Source organism: Bufo bufo, chromosome 10 (genome assembly GCF_905171765.1).
Source record: "Bufo bufo chromosome 10, aBufBuf1.1, whole genome shotgun sequence".
NCBI lineage: Eukaryota > Metazoa > Chordata > Amphibia > Anura > Bufonidae > Bufo > Bufo bufo.
Genome location: NC_053398.1, coordinates 24,720,673 through 24,739,811, shown reverse-complemented (window position 1 = coordinate 24,739,811; position 19,139 = coordinate 24,720,673). Strand labels below are relative to the sequence as shown.

Here is a 19,139-nt window from a genome sequence, read left to right as displayed (position 1 = left end):
TCTGATCAAAATTTTAGGACCACATGTCTTTAAAAGGCCAAATCTGTGCAAAGATGTGGATTCATTGGTATTGTCTGTCAGGTAGTCACACGTTGTGATGGCAAAGGCAAAAAAACTCTCCCTTTTTGAGCGTGGTCGGGTTGTTGCACTGCATAAGCAGGGTCTCTGACAGCGCGCCATCGCTGCTGAGGTGGGACGCAGTAAGACAGTCATTTGGAATTTCTTAAATGATCCTGAGGGTTATGGAACAAAAAGGTCAAGTGGAAAACCCAAAAAAATGTCATCAGCACTGAGCCGGAGGATCCAATTGGCTGTCCGTCAAGACACTGGACGATCCTCGACCCAAATTAAGGCCCTTACTGGTGCTGACTGCAGCCCCATAACCATCAGACGGCATCTGAGACTGAAGGGCTTCAAAAACAAAAAACGTCTTCAAAGACCTCGTCTCCTTGAACGCCACAGAACTGCTCGTTTGGACTTTGCAAGAGAGCACCAAACATGGGACATTCAAAGGTGGAAGATAGTTTTATTCTCTGCTGAGAATTTTTTTTTTACCTTGATGGTTTCCAACATTACTGGCATGACAAGCAGATCCCACCTGAGATGTTTTCTACGCGCCACAGTGGAGGGGGCGCCATAATGGTCTGGGGGGCTTTTTCCTTCAGTGGAACAATGGAGCTTCAGGAAGTGCAGGGGCGTCAAACGGCCGCTGGCTATGTCCAGATGTTGCAGAGAGCATTCCTCATGACTGAGGGCCCTCGTCTGTGTGGTAACGACTGGGTTTTTCATCAGGATAACGCTACAGTACACAATGCCTGCAGGACAAGGGACTTCTTCCAGGAGAATAACATTACTCTTTTGGCCCATCCTGCGTGTTCCCCTGATCTAAATCCAATTGAGAACCTTTGGGGATGGATGGCAAGGGAAGGTTACAAAAATGGACAACAGTTCCAGACAGTAGATGGCCTTCGTGCGGCCGTCTTCACCACTTGGAGAAATGTTGCCACTCACCTCATGGAAACGCTTGCATCAAGCATGCCGAAACAAATTTTGGAAGTGATAAACAATAACGGCGGAGCTTCTCATTACTGAGGTGTGGTCCTAAACTTTTGATCAGCTGAAAAACAGCCTGTTTCAGTTTATTCGTTGTTTTCATTAAATTGAATGCTCCAAAAATGTTTTGTCTCACTCCCATTTCTTCTTGTTGCATGTTGAAGCTCTACTTGGAACCTTGTTAAGATCCAGCCATGCTAAATACGATTTTTTGCCATTTTTCTAGTGGTCTTAAACTTTTGATCAGGACTGTATATAAAAAAAATATATGTGGAATCTTCAGGGAACATATGCAGTGAGAAAAAAAGAAGCTTTTTTTTTTTTCTCCTCCCGAAACAGCGCCACTCCATAGCTGCCCCACTGAGTCTGCAGGTCCCGGGTGTCCCCATGTTTGACGCCGGGTCACGTCCAGTATATTGTCACATCTGCTGATCAGACATCCTGGCATACGTCCAATTTCCCACACAGCCTCTATGACATTTGTGGGACATGGTTTAGGACTTCCCTCCCCCTACTTGCATCTTCCATAACTTTCTTAATTACACTCCCACAGACTCCAGGATCCAGATGTTTCTATTGAGCTACCTATCTGCAGCTAACCAGAGATCGGTCCCCGTACTTCCAGGCGGGCTAAGTCCAATCCAAAAAGAACTGGAAGAGATGGCCGTGAGGTTTGTGCGTCTGGTCAACTACAACAAAATGGTGTTTAGTCCATACTATGACTCAGTCCTGGGCGAGGTCCTAAACAAACAAGAGGTGCAGCCTTGAGCGTGCAGTCGGTCTATTGATTGGGATGAAACGCCGTCTCCTCTGCTCGCCATTAAATTGCTTTCATTGTACAGAACGCCGTGTTCTCTCAACGACACTGGGAACATTGCAGAAAGCAGAAGCTGATCTGTGCAGCCGTCTCTAGAACATTATATGTGAAGCCTACACTGACCCTGGGCATACAGCCAATATGTCCTAGGCTATCTCCATCTGAATGTACCCGTCTTCAGATCCTGCACAAATGCCTGCTGGCTGTGACGTTTTTCTGTGCATATGATATTTTTGCATGCTCCTGTCAGCTTTTAAACACTGGTTGCTATGCCGTTGTCCCTGTAGCAACCCGATGAAAGGGAAGTATTATTCTTTTTAGACTGTATATATTGTCCGATTTTAGTATTTCTGTTAAAAGGCAAGCTTAAAGGGGTATTCCCATCTCAGACAATGGGGGCATATCGCTAGGACATGCCGCCATTGTCTGATAGGTGCAGGTCCCACCGCTGAGACCCGCACCTATATCGAGAATGGGGCCCCGCAAGTTAAGGAGTGCGCACTGTGCATGCGCAGCTGTCCTCTATTCATTTCTATGGGGCCGCCGAAGATAGCCGGGCGCTGGCTCGGCTATTTTCGTCGGCCCCATAGAAATGAATGGCAGCCTGGGCCGCGCATGCGCGGTAAGCTCCCATTCACTTCTATGGGAGCAGCGCTTGGTGGTGGACGGACTCCGGGAAATCTGGGGTCCTCCAGCCACAGCTCTCCCCACTCCGTTCTCGTTATAAGTGCAGGTCCCAGCGGTGGGACCCGCACCTATCAGACAATGGAGGCATATCCTAGCGATATGCCCCCATTGTCTGAGATAGGAATACCCCTTTAAGAGTCGATAATCACTGAACATGTCATTTAGGGCTCATTCAGACGACCGTATGTTGTTTTTTTTTGCAGTTCGCAAATTGCGGGTCCGCAAAACGCAAATACCGACGTGTGTGTTCCGCATTTCGCGGAACTGAACGGCCTGCCCTATGATAGAAATGTCTATTCTTGTTCTCCATTGCGGACAAGAATAAGACCTCATGTTCTATCTTTTTTGTGGAGCCGCGGAACGGAAGTACGGATGCGGACAGCACACAGTGTGCTGTCCGCATCTTTTACAGCCCCATTGTAATGAATGGGTCCGCATCCGTTGCAGACTCAAATATACAGGTTTCTGTAAAGATATATTTCCATAGAGAAAGCCCTTTATGTAACTATGAATTTGCCAACTGCAATTTATATAATTAAGGCAATTTTTGGTTTTACATTTTTTTTTGGGGAGGGGGGGGGGGAGTAAATTTTAAAACGCTTAATTTGTTAGATGAAAGTATGTACTTTACTAAATTACATATATTCATCTAAGCTTTTAAGGAGCACTTGTTTGTCTTTTAAAGTAACTTGCGTCTTCCACTTGCACTCCAGCCTCAGCCTAATCTATATGCAAATTAGATTAGCAAAACTATGTAATTTAGTTTTCATTCCCCTTTCCCTAGGTGCTGTTTCTCTGTAGATGTTTAAAAACCTGCTCAGCCACCAAAAAAAATCTGTCTAGTGTAAAACAGTAACTGGATAGTGGGGGTGGGGGGGATGCAGCTGCAGTTTAAATGATGCATTATGAGGAAGGGCAGTAGATTTGACTGACACAGAACTCTGATCACAGCAGGAAGTGCTTCCCGCTCAGCAAGCAGAGGAGGAAAAAGATGCAAAATCTGCATTTCTTGCACTATTCTGGCCACACACTTAAGGCCCAGTTCACAGTTGCGTTTACCATATACGAGAGGCGGCATTTATGCCGGAACAGTCCGTCAGATCAGGATTCACAGCACACAGACATCTTAGCTTCTTCACTTTCCTATCATCATCCCCCAACATGGAGTCCCCACAGTGTTATCCTGCTGCTCACTGTGCTCCCCAGTACCCCCAAATACTATCCTGAAGAAATATCAGTGCCCCCCATAGAAATAGTGCTCCTCAAAGTCCCACCAATAAGAATGCCCTTATCCCCCACTAATCCCACTTTCTCTAATCAGAATATCCCTTTAACCTCCTGAGGCCCCTTTCACGCGAGTGAGTTTTCTGCGCGGGTGCAATGCGTGACATGAACGCATAGCACCCGCACTGAATCCTGACCCATTCATTTCAATGGATCTGTGTACATAAGCGTTGTTTTTCACGCATCAGTTCTGCGTTGCGTGAAAAACGCAGCATGTTCTATATGTCTGTGTTGCGTTTTTCAACGCAGCCCTGGCCCCATAGAAGGGTGAATGGGGCTTCAGTGAAAAACGCATTGCATCCGGAAGGCAAGTAGCGGATGCGATGCGTTTTTCACTGATGGTTGCTAAGAGATGTTGTTTGTAAACCTTCAGTTTTTTTATCACGCGCGTGAAAAAACGCATTGCACTCGCGCGGAAAAACTGAATTGCAGTCGCAGACAAAACTGACTGAACGCATTCCGGCCCTAATCTGTATCGTTCGTGAGAAAGAGGCCTAAAAGTTCCCATTAAAATAGAAAAACATTCCCAAAAATGTCACTTTTTTATTGTAGATTTTTAATGTAAAAAACTCAGGGGCCACTATTGCATTTTAACCCTTTTAGTGACATCATTATTTATAGCCTTAAAGTGGGTTATCCAATTTCAAGAAATCCTCCCCCCTTCCCCGTGCGCCGGGTTCTCATCACCGGTAATATATTACCCCCGCTCCCCTCTCCCGCGCTGCTCCTGGTCGCCCGCCACACCGCTGCTGCTTCTCCCTGCACACGGATGAAAACAGTCGTTGTCGGAGGGGAGCCTCCCTAGCATCACCCGCAATGCTATGGAGGCTCGTCCCTGTCCCCGCCTGCCATTGGCTGCTCTCCCCTGACACCGGATGTTTTCATCCGTGTGCAGGGATAAGCAGCGGCGGTGCAGGGACCAGGAGCGGCATGGGTTAAGTATATTACCGTGGGGAGGGGGGGGGCTTGGGTTCTTGAACTTGGATAACCCCTTTGAGGACCAATAATATTTCCTCCCTTTGTGTTCTAGCAGTCATGACTTTCTATATATTTTTTTATTTAGCGGGATTAGTTGTAGGTTTTTTAGCAACCATTTTGGGACATATATAGTGTAGTGAATAACTTATTTTATTTTTAGGGCAAAGATTAAAAAAACAGCAATTTTTAATTCGTTTCTGGATTTTCAGCTGAAAAGTATAATAGCAGGTTTTTACCAGGCAATTAGTCCAGACTCTATTTCTAACAGTGATTTCTCCGATCTATCTTGATGATCTATCATGTTAGGCCATCAATATTTTGCTCCCAGAAACCCCCTTTAAAAAATACTCTGGCAGGTGCGCGCACGACCTTGCTTACCTGTAAATCGTGATTGTAGAGCCGGTGGACTTCTTTCATTTTTGTCTTCAGGCTTATGGTATATTAATGCTTCTGGTGATTGACTCCACCAATGGTGATGTTGGTTTGAGTCTTGTTTGCTCCTTAAAATGTTCAAAGAGTCAAGTCGCTTTATGTCCCAAATCAGATCACACAAATGACCCGACTGAAGCGTTAAGATTGATTTGACGATTTGCATGCAAGATAGTCGCATAGTATAAAGACACTGATGCTGTTTGAGGCTTAACATATTGCGTGGTGCTGCTGTTTTTCCTCCATTATGGATTATCTATATGACTATTCAAGTCATTTTTATAAATACATAACTTATCTTGCACTGGTTTTCAGTTACAGCTCATATTACACTTCAGAGCTGCACTCGCAATTCTGCAGGTTATTAGAAGCCGTTAATCTTGTTGACAGACAAACCCCACACAGCTTAGCCAAGCTTTAATAATGCAGGGGCATTTGTTTTTAATATTATTGTACAGTGCCTAGTGTACATATTATATAGTAAGGGTACTTTCACACTAGCGGTATTCTTTTATGGCACTGAGTTCCGTCCTAGGGGCTCTATACCGGAAAAGAACTGATCAGTTTTATCCTAATGCATTCTGAATGGAGAGCAATCCGTTCAGGATGTCTTCAGTTCAGTCTTTTTGCCTTTTCAGGACGGAGATAATACTGCAGCATGCTACGGTTTTATCTCCGTCCAAAATTCTGAAACACTTGCCGGAATGCCAGATGCGGCATTTTTTCCCATTGAAATGCATTAATGCCGGATCCGGACCAGAGTGTCCCGGCAAAACGGATCGGGCATTGCAGTCTGCGCATGCTCAGACCACAAAAAATTTGAAAAAAAAAATAAAAGCCGGATCCGTTTTTCCAGATGGCACCGGAGAGACGGATCCGGCATTTCAATGCATTTGTCATACGGATCAGGATCTTGATCCGTCTGACAAATGCCATGAGTTTGCATACCATTTGACGGATCCGGCAGGCAGTTCCGGCGACGGGAATGCCTGCCGGAATCCTCTGCCGCAAGTGTGAAAGTAGCCTAAGTATATCACTTTCCAGAATACGGATCAGCCACGGAAAGTCTTTGCAGAATGAAATTTCAGCTCTGAAGCCTGCAGGCATGTGACTGCAGCTCTGGGGTAAAACACAGGCTGTACTGGATAAATAATATGTTTATAAAGCAGCCCAATATTTTAGGTAGAATAATTTGGTTTATTAACTAGGGTTCAGAGGCAGATACGTAAAGGGGTGTTATAGGAGTTTACTATTGATGGCCATCAATGTCTGATCAGTGGGAGTCCTACCGACCAGCAGTTCCCAAGTAACTCTGGCACTGGAAATACACATTATGTAGTGGACTGAGCTATTCACTGCAGCACTGCTCCCGTTCACTTCAGTGCAGCAGAGCTGCAGTTACCAGCTCTGTCCACTGTACAGTGAATGGCGCTGTCTAGTGCCGGTGCTACTGCAGAACAGTTGATCAGTGGGCATTTGGGGGGGGAGGGGGTCAGACCCCCATCGATTGGATATTGATGGCCTGTCCTGAGGATAGGCCATCAATAGTAAAGTCCCGGTATATCTCTTTATAGTAAGAAATGAAATTAGATCCTGCATTACTCTAGAAAGAATAAGCCTTTCCTGACATGTTCTGTCCGTTAGAGACTATTTTGCAATTAATTAAATTGTCGATACTTTGTTCATACACTGGGATTTCATTTCTATTTTCCCTGTAATGCATTTCTCAATAAATCCGATCTCGATAATGTTCTATAAAGCTCATCCTATCCGTCGTGGACGCTGCTTATATTTTACGAATTGTATAAAAGACAGGCGCATTGACAGTTGTGCTGTCCTTGCAGCATGTTTTTTTTTTTATATAAAAGAATAAAAAATATATACCGCTAGATACAAATATATTTCATGACTGATCTTTTGATGGACCCTCTTTATTTGTAGCACTTGTACAGTTGGATTCACAGTTCATGATCATAAATCCATCTTTAGCATTTAATACCCATATATTACATGATCAGATATTGAGGACGAATCTATCCAGTCACAAGATTTTCCCCAAAACACCCCCAACTTTACCCACGGGCACTAAGCAGTGGAGTGCATAGTAACAGCATAAGGCCTCATGCACACGACCGTATTTTGTTTCCGTGTCCGATCAGTTTTTTTTGCGGATAGGATGCGGACCCATTCATTTCAATGGGTCCGCAAAAAACGCGGACAGCACACAGTGTGCTGTCCGCATCAGTATGTCCGTTCCGTTGCTCCGCAAAAAAAATAGTGCATGTCCTATTTTTTTCTAGTTTGCGGACAAGGATAGGCATTATTACAATGGATCCGCCCAAAAAACGGATCCGCAATAAAAACGGATGCCATACGGAACGTCATCGTTTTTTTTTTTTTGTGGACCGCAAAACACATACGTTTGTGTGCATGTAGCCTAAGGCTTAGCAATTGCCCCAGTTAGGCCGAATGCACACGGCAGTGTTATCCCGGCCTGGCATCCTGCTGAGAGCAGGAGCGCACGGCGTCATTGGTTGCTATGACGCCGTACGCTTCATGATCTATACGAGTGTATTACTGTAGTGCAGCGGCGGCATGAAGCACACGGCGTCATAGCAACCAATGACGCCGTGCGCTCCTGCTCTCACGGCCGTGTGCATTCGGCCTTAGAGTCCTCCTGGAAACTTGTGAGCCCCACGTTCTGCCGGTGGAACCTTGTAAATGTGGTATTAGTTAGGGCTCATGCAGATAAACGTGTGTCAGCTGTACCCATATTGCGGCCCATATCACGGATGCGGACCCGTTCATGGAGCGGGATGCCACGGAAGCACTACGGAGCACTTCCATGACATTTTGGTCCGTGCCTCCACACCGCAAAAACAGAACATGCTCTCTTTTTGTGGCGCGGATGGATCGCGGACCCATTCAAGTTGAATGGGTTTGCATCTGCCAGAGCAGGCCACACGGACGGTGCCAGTGCGTTGGGGACCATGAGCCCTTAAGGCCCCTTTACACTGATAGATTTATCAGACGATTGTTGGGAAGGAAGTGTTCCTTCACGACAACCACCTGCTTGTCAGTGGAGGAGACATTTACATGCAGTGATCTCCTCCACAGTATGGGGAGCAGTGATCGCTAATGCCTTCGCTCGTCCCCATACAGAATCATTGTTTTCCAGAAGCAGAGGCTGTGTAGACAGCACAATCTGCTCCCAGCAAACAATGATTTTGCTGACTGTTGAAACGATCATATTGCCCAATGAATGAACATTTCCCTCCTTCATTTGGGTACTCGGCAGCACTTTTACACTGACAGATAATTGCCAACGAGCGTTCCTATGAACGCTTATTAGCGATTTATCGGGTCGATTGTCAGCCAGTGTAAGGCCTCTTTCAGATGAGCATGTCCTGTGCGGGAATCACGATCCATGGTGTGGTGTTTTTCCCCCTTATGGACACTGCCTGCTTTCTCAGGAGTGCACGACATTATACCGATTTATAATGCTGTGTGTCTGTGCAGGACTTTACATCTACAGAATTATACTGACAGTATTATGTCAATGTAATTCAGTAGATACAGGTCATGCAGAGACACAGCATTATAAATCGGTATAATGTCGTGCACTCCTGAGGGGAATCCCACTCACACATGGAGCGTGATTCCCGCACAGGACACACTAGTGCAGTGATAGGCAAACTGTGGCTCTCCAGCTGTTGCAGAACTACAACTCTCAGCATGCAAAGACTGCCTACAGATTTCAGCCTACAGCAGGGCATGGTGGGAGTTGTAGTTAGGCAAACTGCGGCTCTCCAGCTGTTGCCAATCACTGCACTAGTGTGAAAGAGCCCTAAATAGGCCTTTAATTGGTTAAAGGAGAACACCTAACATCACCTTTACTGCAGTTATTAGGACATGCCATTGAGGAATGTGTGGTATGTGGCTATTTACCCTGTTATCTTTATTGGACGCAATAAAATGCTACAACTACATAGTAACAAGTCGTGATCGGATCATCTATTACAGCTGAAATAGCAGTCAGTTATAGATAATATGTATAGTGAAATTATGTCACTAGTTTGGAAAACCGCAATGTCCACAATCACCGTTGCAAACACTGGAAAATGTAACGCAGAGTTAAGACAGAATAGCGGTCAGAGAAATGGTCCTACAGGTCAAATTAACAATGCTGAGCCGTGCCAGATGGGTTGTAGGCACAGTACGCTGCCACTTTAATTGCTGACCTGCCCAAAGGAGTGTCGTCTAAATATGTTACGTCCAGAAAAAATATGTATTCACGTTACCAAAGCCCCAACATGGCAAATGAATCTCTCTGCTCCCACAGCATCCGGGTACTGTACCTTAAAGTGAGGCTAAACATGCAGTTTTCACCCTGGACAGAAGGTGCACACTCTCAAAGTTATTACCTGTACAGGTTCCTGGACAGCCTGCTTGTGTGAGGATCCCTATGGATCTCATAAGAGCAGGAGTGGTAAGTATCCTGCCTCTGTGCAGTCCGGGAATCCCTGCACCGCACGTCAGCTGCAGCTCCTGGACCGACGGCGGCCCCTCTGACACGAACTCACTGCATCATAGTAATTTACAATACAGTGAGTTCCTATTGAACCATGGGTCTATTGTTTTGTATTCACATCAGTGTGGTCCGATAAATTATTATGATGCAGCGACCGTTGATCCAGGAGATGCAGCAAACACACGAGTCCTGTTTCCCGGACTGCACATGGTCGTGGCATGAGCCATTATACTAACCTAGTTCCACTTTTCTGAGATGAGCCCTAACTCTGGAAGTGGGCAACTTTAGTGGAAGGCTGATTTATTTATTTTTTGTGGTTTTTTTTTTTTTTTTTCAACAGTGCAAAAAGGCGGTTTTTTATCTGTCAGGGGTAGATTCACACATGGCAGCTTTATTGCAAAATTTTCTGCAACTGAAATCCGTTCCATTGATCTGAATGGGTTTGTTTTGGCAGCAAGTGCATGGATTTCTGCAGCCCGTATTTAAATGAATGGAGCAGTCGCTGAAACTTCTGCAACAAATCTGGCATGTGTGACTAGATCTTAAGGCTACATGCACACGACAGTTCCGTTTTTTGCGGTCCGCAAATCATGGATCCGCCGCACACGGATGGCATCCGTGTGCGTTCCGCTATTTGCGGAACGGCACGGACAGCCTTTAATATAACTGCCTATTCTTGTCCGCAAAGCGCGAACAAGAATAGGACATGTTATATTTTTTTTTTTGCGGGGCCACAGAACAGAGCAACGGATGCGGACAGCACACGGAGTGCTGTCCGCATCTTTTGCGGCCCCATTGAAGTGAATGGGTCCGCATCCGAGCCGCCAAAACTGCGGCTCGGATGCGGACCAAAACAACGGCCGTGTGCATGAGGCCTAATAGTGAGACCGAGTTATTACACAGGTTTCCGGTATCAGAAGGAAGGGGCAGAGGTGCTCACTGGTGAAAATAGAAAGTCCATTGATGCACAGCTATGCCTGGTTCTGTAGCTCAGCCCATTCCTAAATAGGCCTGACCAGCAGTGCCAGCCATTGCTGCATGGACGTGTGTGTCACTGTGAAGGGGCTGTGGTTCTCCTGAGAGCCTCGCTGCCTCTGCGCTGTAGATGTGGACCGTAGTGAATCCATACCACATGCCGGTACAGAGACCATCAATAGTATAAAAGTAACTAAATGGACCATGTCTGGTTTATTCTTTTATTCTGCAAAACAATAATTGAAAAAAATTAAAATAATCACATCGCAAAGAAACTGATTAAACTGATGTTACACTTTTCACTGTAGAATAAAGCAAATCTCACATGTAGTATTAAATATTTATTGTGTGAAAAAAGGAGGACAATGTACAAAACAGTCAGTTCTGTTAACAATAGATGGAGGTTAATAAAAAAAAAAAAAGGAAATTTTGCACTTTAAGCGTGTTCTTCTTTTCTTCCTGTTCTAGGGGTTTTCCCTGAAGTCTTTTGTAGTGCAACGCAGACAATACTAGCAGTGGACAGATTAAGTTGCAGAATGAAGTGTTTTATGATGGCGGTACATTGCTTTTCCATCTTACAGTGTTTTTTTAAAATAGCAGCGAGTTCATTAAAAAAAAAAAAAAAGGCAAAAGGCTGCAGCGCCCTCCGGTGTGCAAGAATGGAAATCCACTCAACTGCAAATTTAAAACAAAAAACAAAACCCTGCAGTGTCTGCTATTGGGCCACTGGTAAACCGTATGAGCCAAAGGGTATTGGGGAAAATAGGGGACACTGGTGCCGCAGACAGTTAAAAGAAAAGATCACAAATATCAGATTTCCAGTTCTTTCAAAAATTAACCTTTGGAGCCAGCGAGTCTTCCAATTGTACATAAAAACACAGGAGGAAAACCGGGGGGTATGTACATTTCTCGACTCTGTCCTTCCAGGAGAAGATGCCATTCACTTTCTTTTTTTCCGAAGTTTTTTTTTTCCTTTATACAGCCACCGATGCAATCTCGCTTTCAAGATGCTCGTAACAAAATAAGTCAGAAAGTTTGAGGCAGAAATACATTGGATGACACCAGCTCACCGAATCCTCTTCTGCTGCCGCGATCTGTAGATGTCATGGACTGGAGGCACAACGGCTCCCTTTTCTTCATCATCGTCAGAATCTTCGTTGGGTCTTTTCATGGATTTATTTAGTAGAGTGTTTGCTTCAATTGGGCCATTGCCTTCCATTAAGATCTCTGACTGGCCTCCTGCTATTACTCTCACAGCCTCTTCAACAGCTGCACAGGGAGAGAAAGTGGGATCAGTGTCGGGGCCGAACAAAGGGAGGGTTACATGGACCTTAAAGGGGTTTTCTGAGGTTTTTATACTGTTGTTCTATTCCCAACAATAGGTCATCAGTAGAGATGAGCGAATTTCATATTCTGAAATTAGTTTGCGGTTCGTTTTGTGATATTTAGTGAATTGCGTTATGGATTCCGTTACCACGGACCAAAGGCATTCAGTTATTAATTTCGTTGTGATAGAAGTCTTTGGGCTGCATAACGGATCCGTCCCGTTACCGTTATGCATTCAGTCATGAAATTGCTTTATAGTCTGTGGTAACGGAATCCATAACGCAATTCACTAAATACCACAAAACGAACCGCAAACAAATTTCAAAATATGAAGTTCATCTCTAGTCATCGGTATCTGATCTATGGGGTCCAACATCTGGGACTCCCGCTCTCACCCTCAGCTTTCCCTAGGCCATGTGACGTCACATTCATCGGTCACATGGCCTGAATGGGTTAGGGATAGCTATACCAAGCATAGCCACTATACAATGTATGGCCGTGGCCTTCTCAAACTGCTGATCGGCCGGGGTCCTGGGTGTAGGACCACCACCAAAGTCTCGGAAAACCCTTTTAAGGTGCTGCAGTGCAATCTTTGCTGCTCTATAGATCTCAGAGATAAGTGATAGAGCCACACAGCTCCAGCATCTAATTGTGCCATATCTGTTATTTGTATGGTTAGGAGCACATTTATATGATGTATCCTCACTATACATGGCACAGGCAGGTGTCCGTGCTTACCCTTATATAAGAATGATTTTTCACCCAGAGATCTAACATACAAATCTCAGGAACAGAGCAAGTAAATCAGACCGCCAACATTTGGCAGGAGGATTCTTGCATTATTCTGTAAGGCTGCTGCAAACGACACATTTCCACTCATATTTATGCCACTCTTCCATGCACATCCATACATTACACAGACACGCTGATTTCTATGGTGCTATGTAATGCAGCATTTCCAGACAGGTTCTCCCACTTGTATCAGACAATCCTCTGTGAACCAGACTGTGTGACGTAATTTTTGCCTTCTATTAAAGGGGGGGGGGGGTTGTCTCTTGAGAAAGCCCCCTTCCATATGTCCTATGAGAACTGCTGCAGGGGAAATGTATGGTCAGCTGTAACTTCCCCCACAAATTATAACTGGCAGAAACCTAAAATATAAAAATGTATACTTACTGTCTGGGATCTTACAGCAGCGGAAAATCTCCATAAGTTCATCAACCTGCACAAAGGGACCCTGTCAACACAAACACATGGTCAGTTGTGCATAGTATCCCACCGAGGGGAAATAAATACATCTGTGGTTATATATGTACATGTCTAGGCAACCTGCCATCTAGGAAAGGTGGACGACAGCGTCTCTGGAAGCTCTGGTGACAGCCATATGTCTTGTCATCAAGTTGTCCCAGAGAGATCCTAATGTGTGATCAGCCTACAGTCACGTACCTGATAGCACAATGGTGGTGGAAGCAGCTTCATTAATAGTACAGCAGCGGGAGGCACTGGGAACACCCCTCCGGGTACTGGATGAAGTCCGGGAGCTAGAGAAAACACAGTACGTGTCTGTCATATGGAAACTACACCTTTACGAGATGTCAATCTACATCGGGTCCTGGATTCAGTGGGACTGTCTAAATCAAGGATGGCCAACCTGCGGCTCTCCAGCTGTTATAAAACCAACTCCCACCATGCCCTGCTGTAGGCAGTCTGGGAGTTGTAGTTTTGCAACAGCTGGAGATTCACTGCCATTGTTCCATGATCTTGGGGTACAATGCTTCTGCTGTTATGAAGGGCACTATGACTCTGCTCTGAGGGTACTAAGCCCTTATCTGTTACCTGCATGCAGCCGAAACCCTGTCCACTAGCTGCAGCTGATAGAAGCTTGATTTTGCAGGTAAAATCAAGTTATAACCTTCAAAATTGTGTGGCCTTGGCTGTTGCGGGTTTTGGCTGCATGCAGACATAGTGTGTAAAGCCAGCCTTAAGACAGTATATGAAAAAGGCGCACCGGGAATTCTGCTGCAGCTGGCGCTGAGCTGTCCACGTACATATGTTTTTACAAGTATCCTTTAAGGGCATCTGTCAGCAGTTTTGCACCTATGACACTGGCTGACCTGTTACATGTGCACTTGGCAGCTGAAGGCCTCTGTGTTGGTCCCATGTTCCTATGTGCCCGCATTACTGGGAAAAATGTTGTTTTGATATATGCAAATGAGCCTCTAAGAGCAACGGGGACGTTACTATTGCTGGTCCTGTCAATCAAAATGGATGAACATGGGGCCAGCACAGAGGCCTTCAGCTGCCAAGTGCACATGTAACAGGTCAGCCAGTGTCATAGGTGCAAAACTACTGACAGATGCCCTTAAAGTTAAACAATGCTATTGTAATTAAAGAACCACAAGTATCATGTTTGTGGCAGAACACTGTGCCAGATCCATCAGGGTTACCGCTGATAAGTCACATAACATTTTATCTCCTGTGAGAGGACATGAATTATCACTTACGAGCAAGATGTCTAGGCTGGAACGGGATCATCTGGCTGGTATCTGGTTTGGGGTACTCAGGCCTTCTGTCAATTTCGTCCTTAAGAGATGGAGCTGTAGAAGGAGCTACAACAGGGTCTGGCATCATTGCTGCTAATTTAATTCGGGAAACATCCTGAAAATAATATATTAGCTGAATGTTAAACTTACATCTAAGAGGTAATTGTTGGTTTTTGCAAGAGAGAAGGTAAAAAGAAAAGATTTCAAGGTAGAAGGTCATTGAGAAGAGGACATTGGATATCTGTAAGGCTACTTTCACACTAGCGTTCCGTTACTGATAACACAACCGTCTGCATCCGTTTTGAACGGATCCGGTTGTATTATCTTTAACATACCTAAGACGCATCAGTCATGAACTCCATTGAAAGTCAATGAGGGATGGATCCATTTTCTATTGTGTCAGAGAAAACGGATCCGTCCCCTTGACTTGCATTGTGGGTCATGGCGGTCTTGCTCCATATCCCAGCATGCTGCGGTTTGCTCTCCGATATGAGAACGGAACAGAATGCATTTTGGAGCATTCCGTTTTGTTAAGTTACGTTTTGTCCTCCCTTAGGAGCTCATGCACACAACCGTATGTATTTTGCGGTCCGCAAAAAGTACGGATGAGGTATTTTGCGGAACGTAACAGCTGGCCCCTAATAGCACAGTACTATCCTTGTTTGTGCTGCGGACAATAATAGGACATGTTTTTGCAGAACGGACATACGGAAATGGAATGCACACGGAGTAACTTCCATTGAAACTGAATGGTTGCACATACGGGTCCGCAAAAAAAAAAAACATAACAGACACGGAAAGAAAATAAGTTTGTGGTGCACGAGCCCTTAGACTGACAAAAAGGAGCGTTTTGTTTGTCAGCGCATTGCTGAGCATTTTTACATGGGGCAAGGATTGGGATCAAACATTCCTTCAGCTGATCATCGTTGCAAGTAAAAGGGGAGAAAGAAGGAAAGAAGAACCAAAGGAACAATATTCACAGAAAAGGAGACCGATCACAGTAAGAAGAGTGTAAGGAGCCTGCGAGACATACTTTGTATCCTAGAGCTTTAAGTTCACTTGCAGAGCAGGGGTAGAGGTCCATGAACTTGTACCGATCCACCAGCAGAGCAGTCTCTTTCCCCTCATACTCTTCTTTGAAGGCCGTGTATCTTCGCTTTTCCACTTTCAGAATACTTGCTAAATCACCAATGTTACTTTCAAATGCTAAGAATCTGGCCCAGATTTCACTGCAGGCAAATAGAAACCATGTATAAAAGATCAGACCCTGAGCAACACATGAAGAAATAGCAGACATTATATTGATGTGGTTGTGTTTCGCTTCCAGATTATTTCTGCTATGACCCGATTCTCAAATTACAGTAGCTAAAACTGGACTCATTTAATCATTTATGTATGGCCAAGTGGGACAAGAATAGTGTGGACACAATGACTGGTCAGATCCGCACTTCAGCATCTGTCAGCAATATGTACCTATGAAACTTCACATCTGTGTTGGTCCCATGTTCATATGTGCCCGCATTGCCGGGAAAAATGATGTTTTAATATATGCAAATGAGCCTCTAGGAGCAACGGGGGCGTTACCATTACACCTAGAGGCTCTGCTCTCTCTGCAACTGCCGCACCCTCTGCACTTTGACTTTAGCAGAAGTCAGGGTCAGGCGTGATGACGTTTTCACTCGCTGGTCCTGACAATCGAAGTACAGAGGGAGCGGCAGTTAAGGAGAGAGCAGAGCCTCTAGGAGTAACGGCCACGCCCCCGTTGCTCCTAGAGGCTCATTTGATATATTAAAACCTAATTTTTTTCAGCAATGAGGACACATATGAACATGGGACTAACACAGATGTCTTCAGCTGCCAAGTGCACATGTAACAAGTCAGCGAGTGTCATAGGTACAAATCTGCTGACAGATGGGGGCGCTTAAAGAGGACCTTTCACCCATTATTACACTATGAACTAAGTATACAGACATGTAGAGCGGCGCCGCGGGATCTCACTGCACTTACTATTATCCCCGGGCGCCGCTCCGTTCTTCCGCTATGTCCTCCGGTATCTTCGTTCACAAAGTTATGGTAGGCGGAGTCTGCCCTTGTTCTGCTGTAGCGCTGGCCAATCGCATTGCAGAGCTCACAGCCTGGGAGAAAAGAACCTCCCAGGCTGTGAGCTCTGCGCTGCGATTGGCCAGCGCTAGAGCAGAACAAGGGCTGACTCCGCCTACCATAACTTAGTGACTGAAATCTCCGCCTACTATAACTTAGTGAGCGGAGATACCGGAGGGCATAGCGGGAGAACGGAGCGGCGCCCAGGGATAAATGGTAGTTCACATTGTCAGGATCAGTGAAAGGTCCTCTTTAATAAAAACTTTTATTAAAGAAGCAAAATAATTGTAATGTTTTATACACAGCTTGATCATAACAGTGAGTAATATTTCCATAGCTCAGCTGAGACAGTGACAGATATACCTACCCTGATTTCTCTGGGGGAAGGCTCCCTGACGTTAAAACTCGTTCAAATAATACTCTAGTGTTGTTGTCCTCTGTGAAAGCCAATCAATAGAAAATGAAATGCAACTTAATAACAGTAAACAGTATAATATAAACAAGGACAAGGCCACATAATGGTTTTCTGCGTTTCCCTCTGATTTCTTTCCTTGCATAGTATGAAATGAAATGTGTTGAAAGTTCCATAACTGCAATTCAGTAAAAAGCGTCTTTCGACTGTTGCAGGCCATTTTTTAAGTAAACCTATTTTAGAATTAAAGGGGCTATCCGAGTTTTTTTTGTTTTGCCATGAGCCTCGTAAAATAATAATAATACATTTCCTAGTGCTCTCTCCAATTCAGCAACGCCACGCTGTCCTCTCCCCCGGCTGCAGCCAGTGACATATTGTTTGGCTGCCACCGTGACATTCTGTGTACTGCTGCAGCCAATCACTGGCCTAAGCAGCATATGAGTGATTGGCTGTAGTGGTATATGGAACGTCACTGCTGCAGCCAAAAAAATTGTCACTGGCTGCACCTTAAGGTACAATGACAGAGGGGTGGTGATGGATTGGAGTGGGCGCAGGAAGGGAAGGAAAGGGTTTATTTTAATTATTTTACCAGGCTCTCAGCACTTCAGCAAAGTAAAAAAATAAAATAAAATAAAAACACCGTAGAAAACCTTTTAACTGTGTGTGCTACTCTGTCCACTGCCCTTCTCATTGAGAATGCATAAAAGTATTGCAAGATCTATGTATGGGACTTACCATTGAGGTGAGATAAATAATCAATATACGCAAGAACATATTCTGGAATGTCTCCATACTTCTTCAGACCTAACTCAAAAATCTTAAAGGCCACTGATGTGTCCTAGAAAAAATAAAAATAAAAGAAAAGCAAATGAATATATATACACTCCCATATAGTGAAAAAATGTATGTTGAAAGGACACTGCTTTGGCATGGGGGTCTATGGACAGGTTTAGTGTGTACACAGGGAGCTTTCCCCGAATACACGCCAAATGTGTACAAAAGAATGAGATGTGAACTGAGCCGAGACATGGACAGACCGCGGTCTTGCAAATCAGCCCTCATTCATATTTAGCTTTACTCAAACTTGGCCAAGAGATGTCTGATTCTCACCTTACTACAATAATACTCCATTAAGGCTGCTGTAACGTATACATGGTGACGAGTCCGGACATCTTCTCTGGCTTTTTTGAAAATCATTCTTCCAGCTTTGATTCCTTCTGCCCTTCTAGCAAATTTCATGTACTGGATATACACCTGGCGGACAACAAAAAGGACACAATCAGACTACATCAATATTCTTAATGATATACAAGAGCTTCTCACTTTTTACCTACTACAAAGCATTTTTGTTAGTTATATATATATTGGTTGTTATTGCCGTTTTGCTCTCAAAACCCTCTAACAAAGTTGTCCTCGATTTTCAATTTCCTCGCCTGTTACAAACTACTCAGAAAAAAAAGATAACTCCAAAATGAACAATGCAGTTCACAGCTACAGTGCATAAAATAGTGTGCAATGTTGTACAGATTTTGAGGTCTATTTCTCAATTGTTTTCTGGTTGACATTGGGAACAGAGAGCGATTTATATCCACTCTGAAAGGAGGACTCAATGGCAGACAATATACTTATAATATAATTTACTGATGGAGTTTCACTATAATAGGATATATGGATAGCGGATGTCTAAACCATAAAACAGCTGTGTCACTGTCACCTGAGCTCTGGTATCTGGAATCCTGCAGAATTCAGAATTTTGCTTTTATATATATATAAGATATTGAACAAGCATTGGGGTCTGTTGGTTACATGCTTCAAAGATATCCCTGAGTTCTCATGTCCACCATTGTCATCATATCGCCGATCCCGGGAACCTGCGTGACCAGTTGGTCAAGGCCGATATTGGCTCCAGGGGATCTTTGAAGCAAACCAAATTGACTCAGTCTGGCTTAGGTTGTTTTCCCTGCCTAAACTGCGTTAATTGCAGATATATTCGCAAGGGAAGGT

The 19,139-nt window shown here is 44.5% G+C and overlaps 2 protein-coding genes across 2 annotated transcripts in view; one reads left to right on the top strand and one right to left on the bottom strand.

Annotated features, from left to right (window-relative positions):
* TCP11L1 (t-complex 11 like 1) overlaps positions 1-1,958 on the top strand; it is a 50,282-nt gene extending 48,324 nt beyond the window's left edge. The window contains exon 10 of the mRNA XM_040410086.1: positions 1,607-1,958. Within this exon, the coding sequence (XP_040266020.1) occupies positions 1,607-1,821 (215 nt within the window). The 3' untranslated portion in view covers positions 1,822-1,958. The remainder of the gene's footprint in view (positions 1-1,606) is intronic.
* A 9,122-nt stretch (positions 1,959-11,080) lies between these two features.
* The window catches only part of CSTF3 (cleavage stimulation factor subunit 3), an 82,117-nt gene continuing 74,058 nt past the window's right edge, over positions 11,081-19,139 (bottom strand). The window contains exons 14-21 of the mRNA XM_040409560.1: positions 18,246-18,389; positions 17,871-17,973; positions 17,091-17,160; positions 15,657-15,852; positions 14,585-14,738; positions 13,527-13,621; positions 13,257-13,317; positions 11,081-12,023 (exon numbers count right to left, since the gene is read on the bottom strand). Of these exons, the coding sequence (XP_040265494.1) occupies positions 11,821-12,023; positions 13,257-13,317; positions 13,527-13,621; positions 14,585-14,738; positions 15,657-15,852; positions 17,091-17,160; positions 17,871-17,973; positions 18,246-18,389 (1,026 nt within the window). The 3' untranslated portion in view covers positions 11,081-11,820. The remainder of the gene's footprint in view (positions 12,024-13,256; positions 13,318-13,526; positions 13,622-14,584; positions 14,739-15,656; positions 15,853-17,090; positions 17,161-17,870; positions 17,974-18,245; positions 18,390-19,139) is intronic.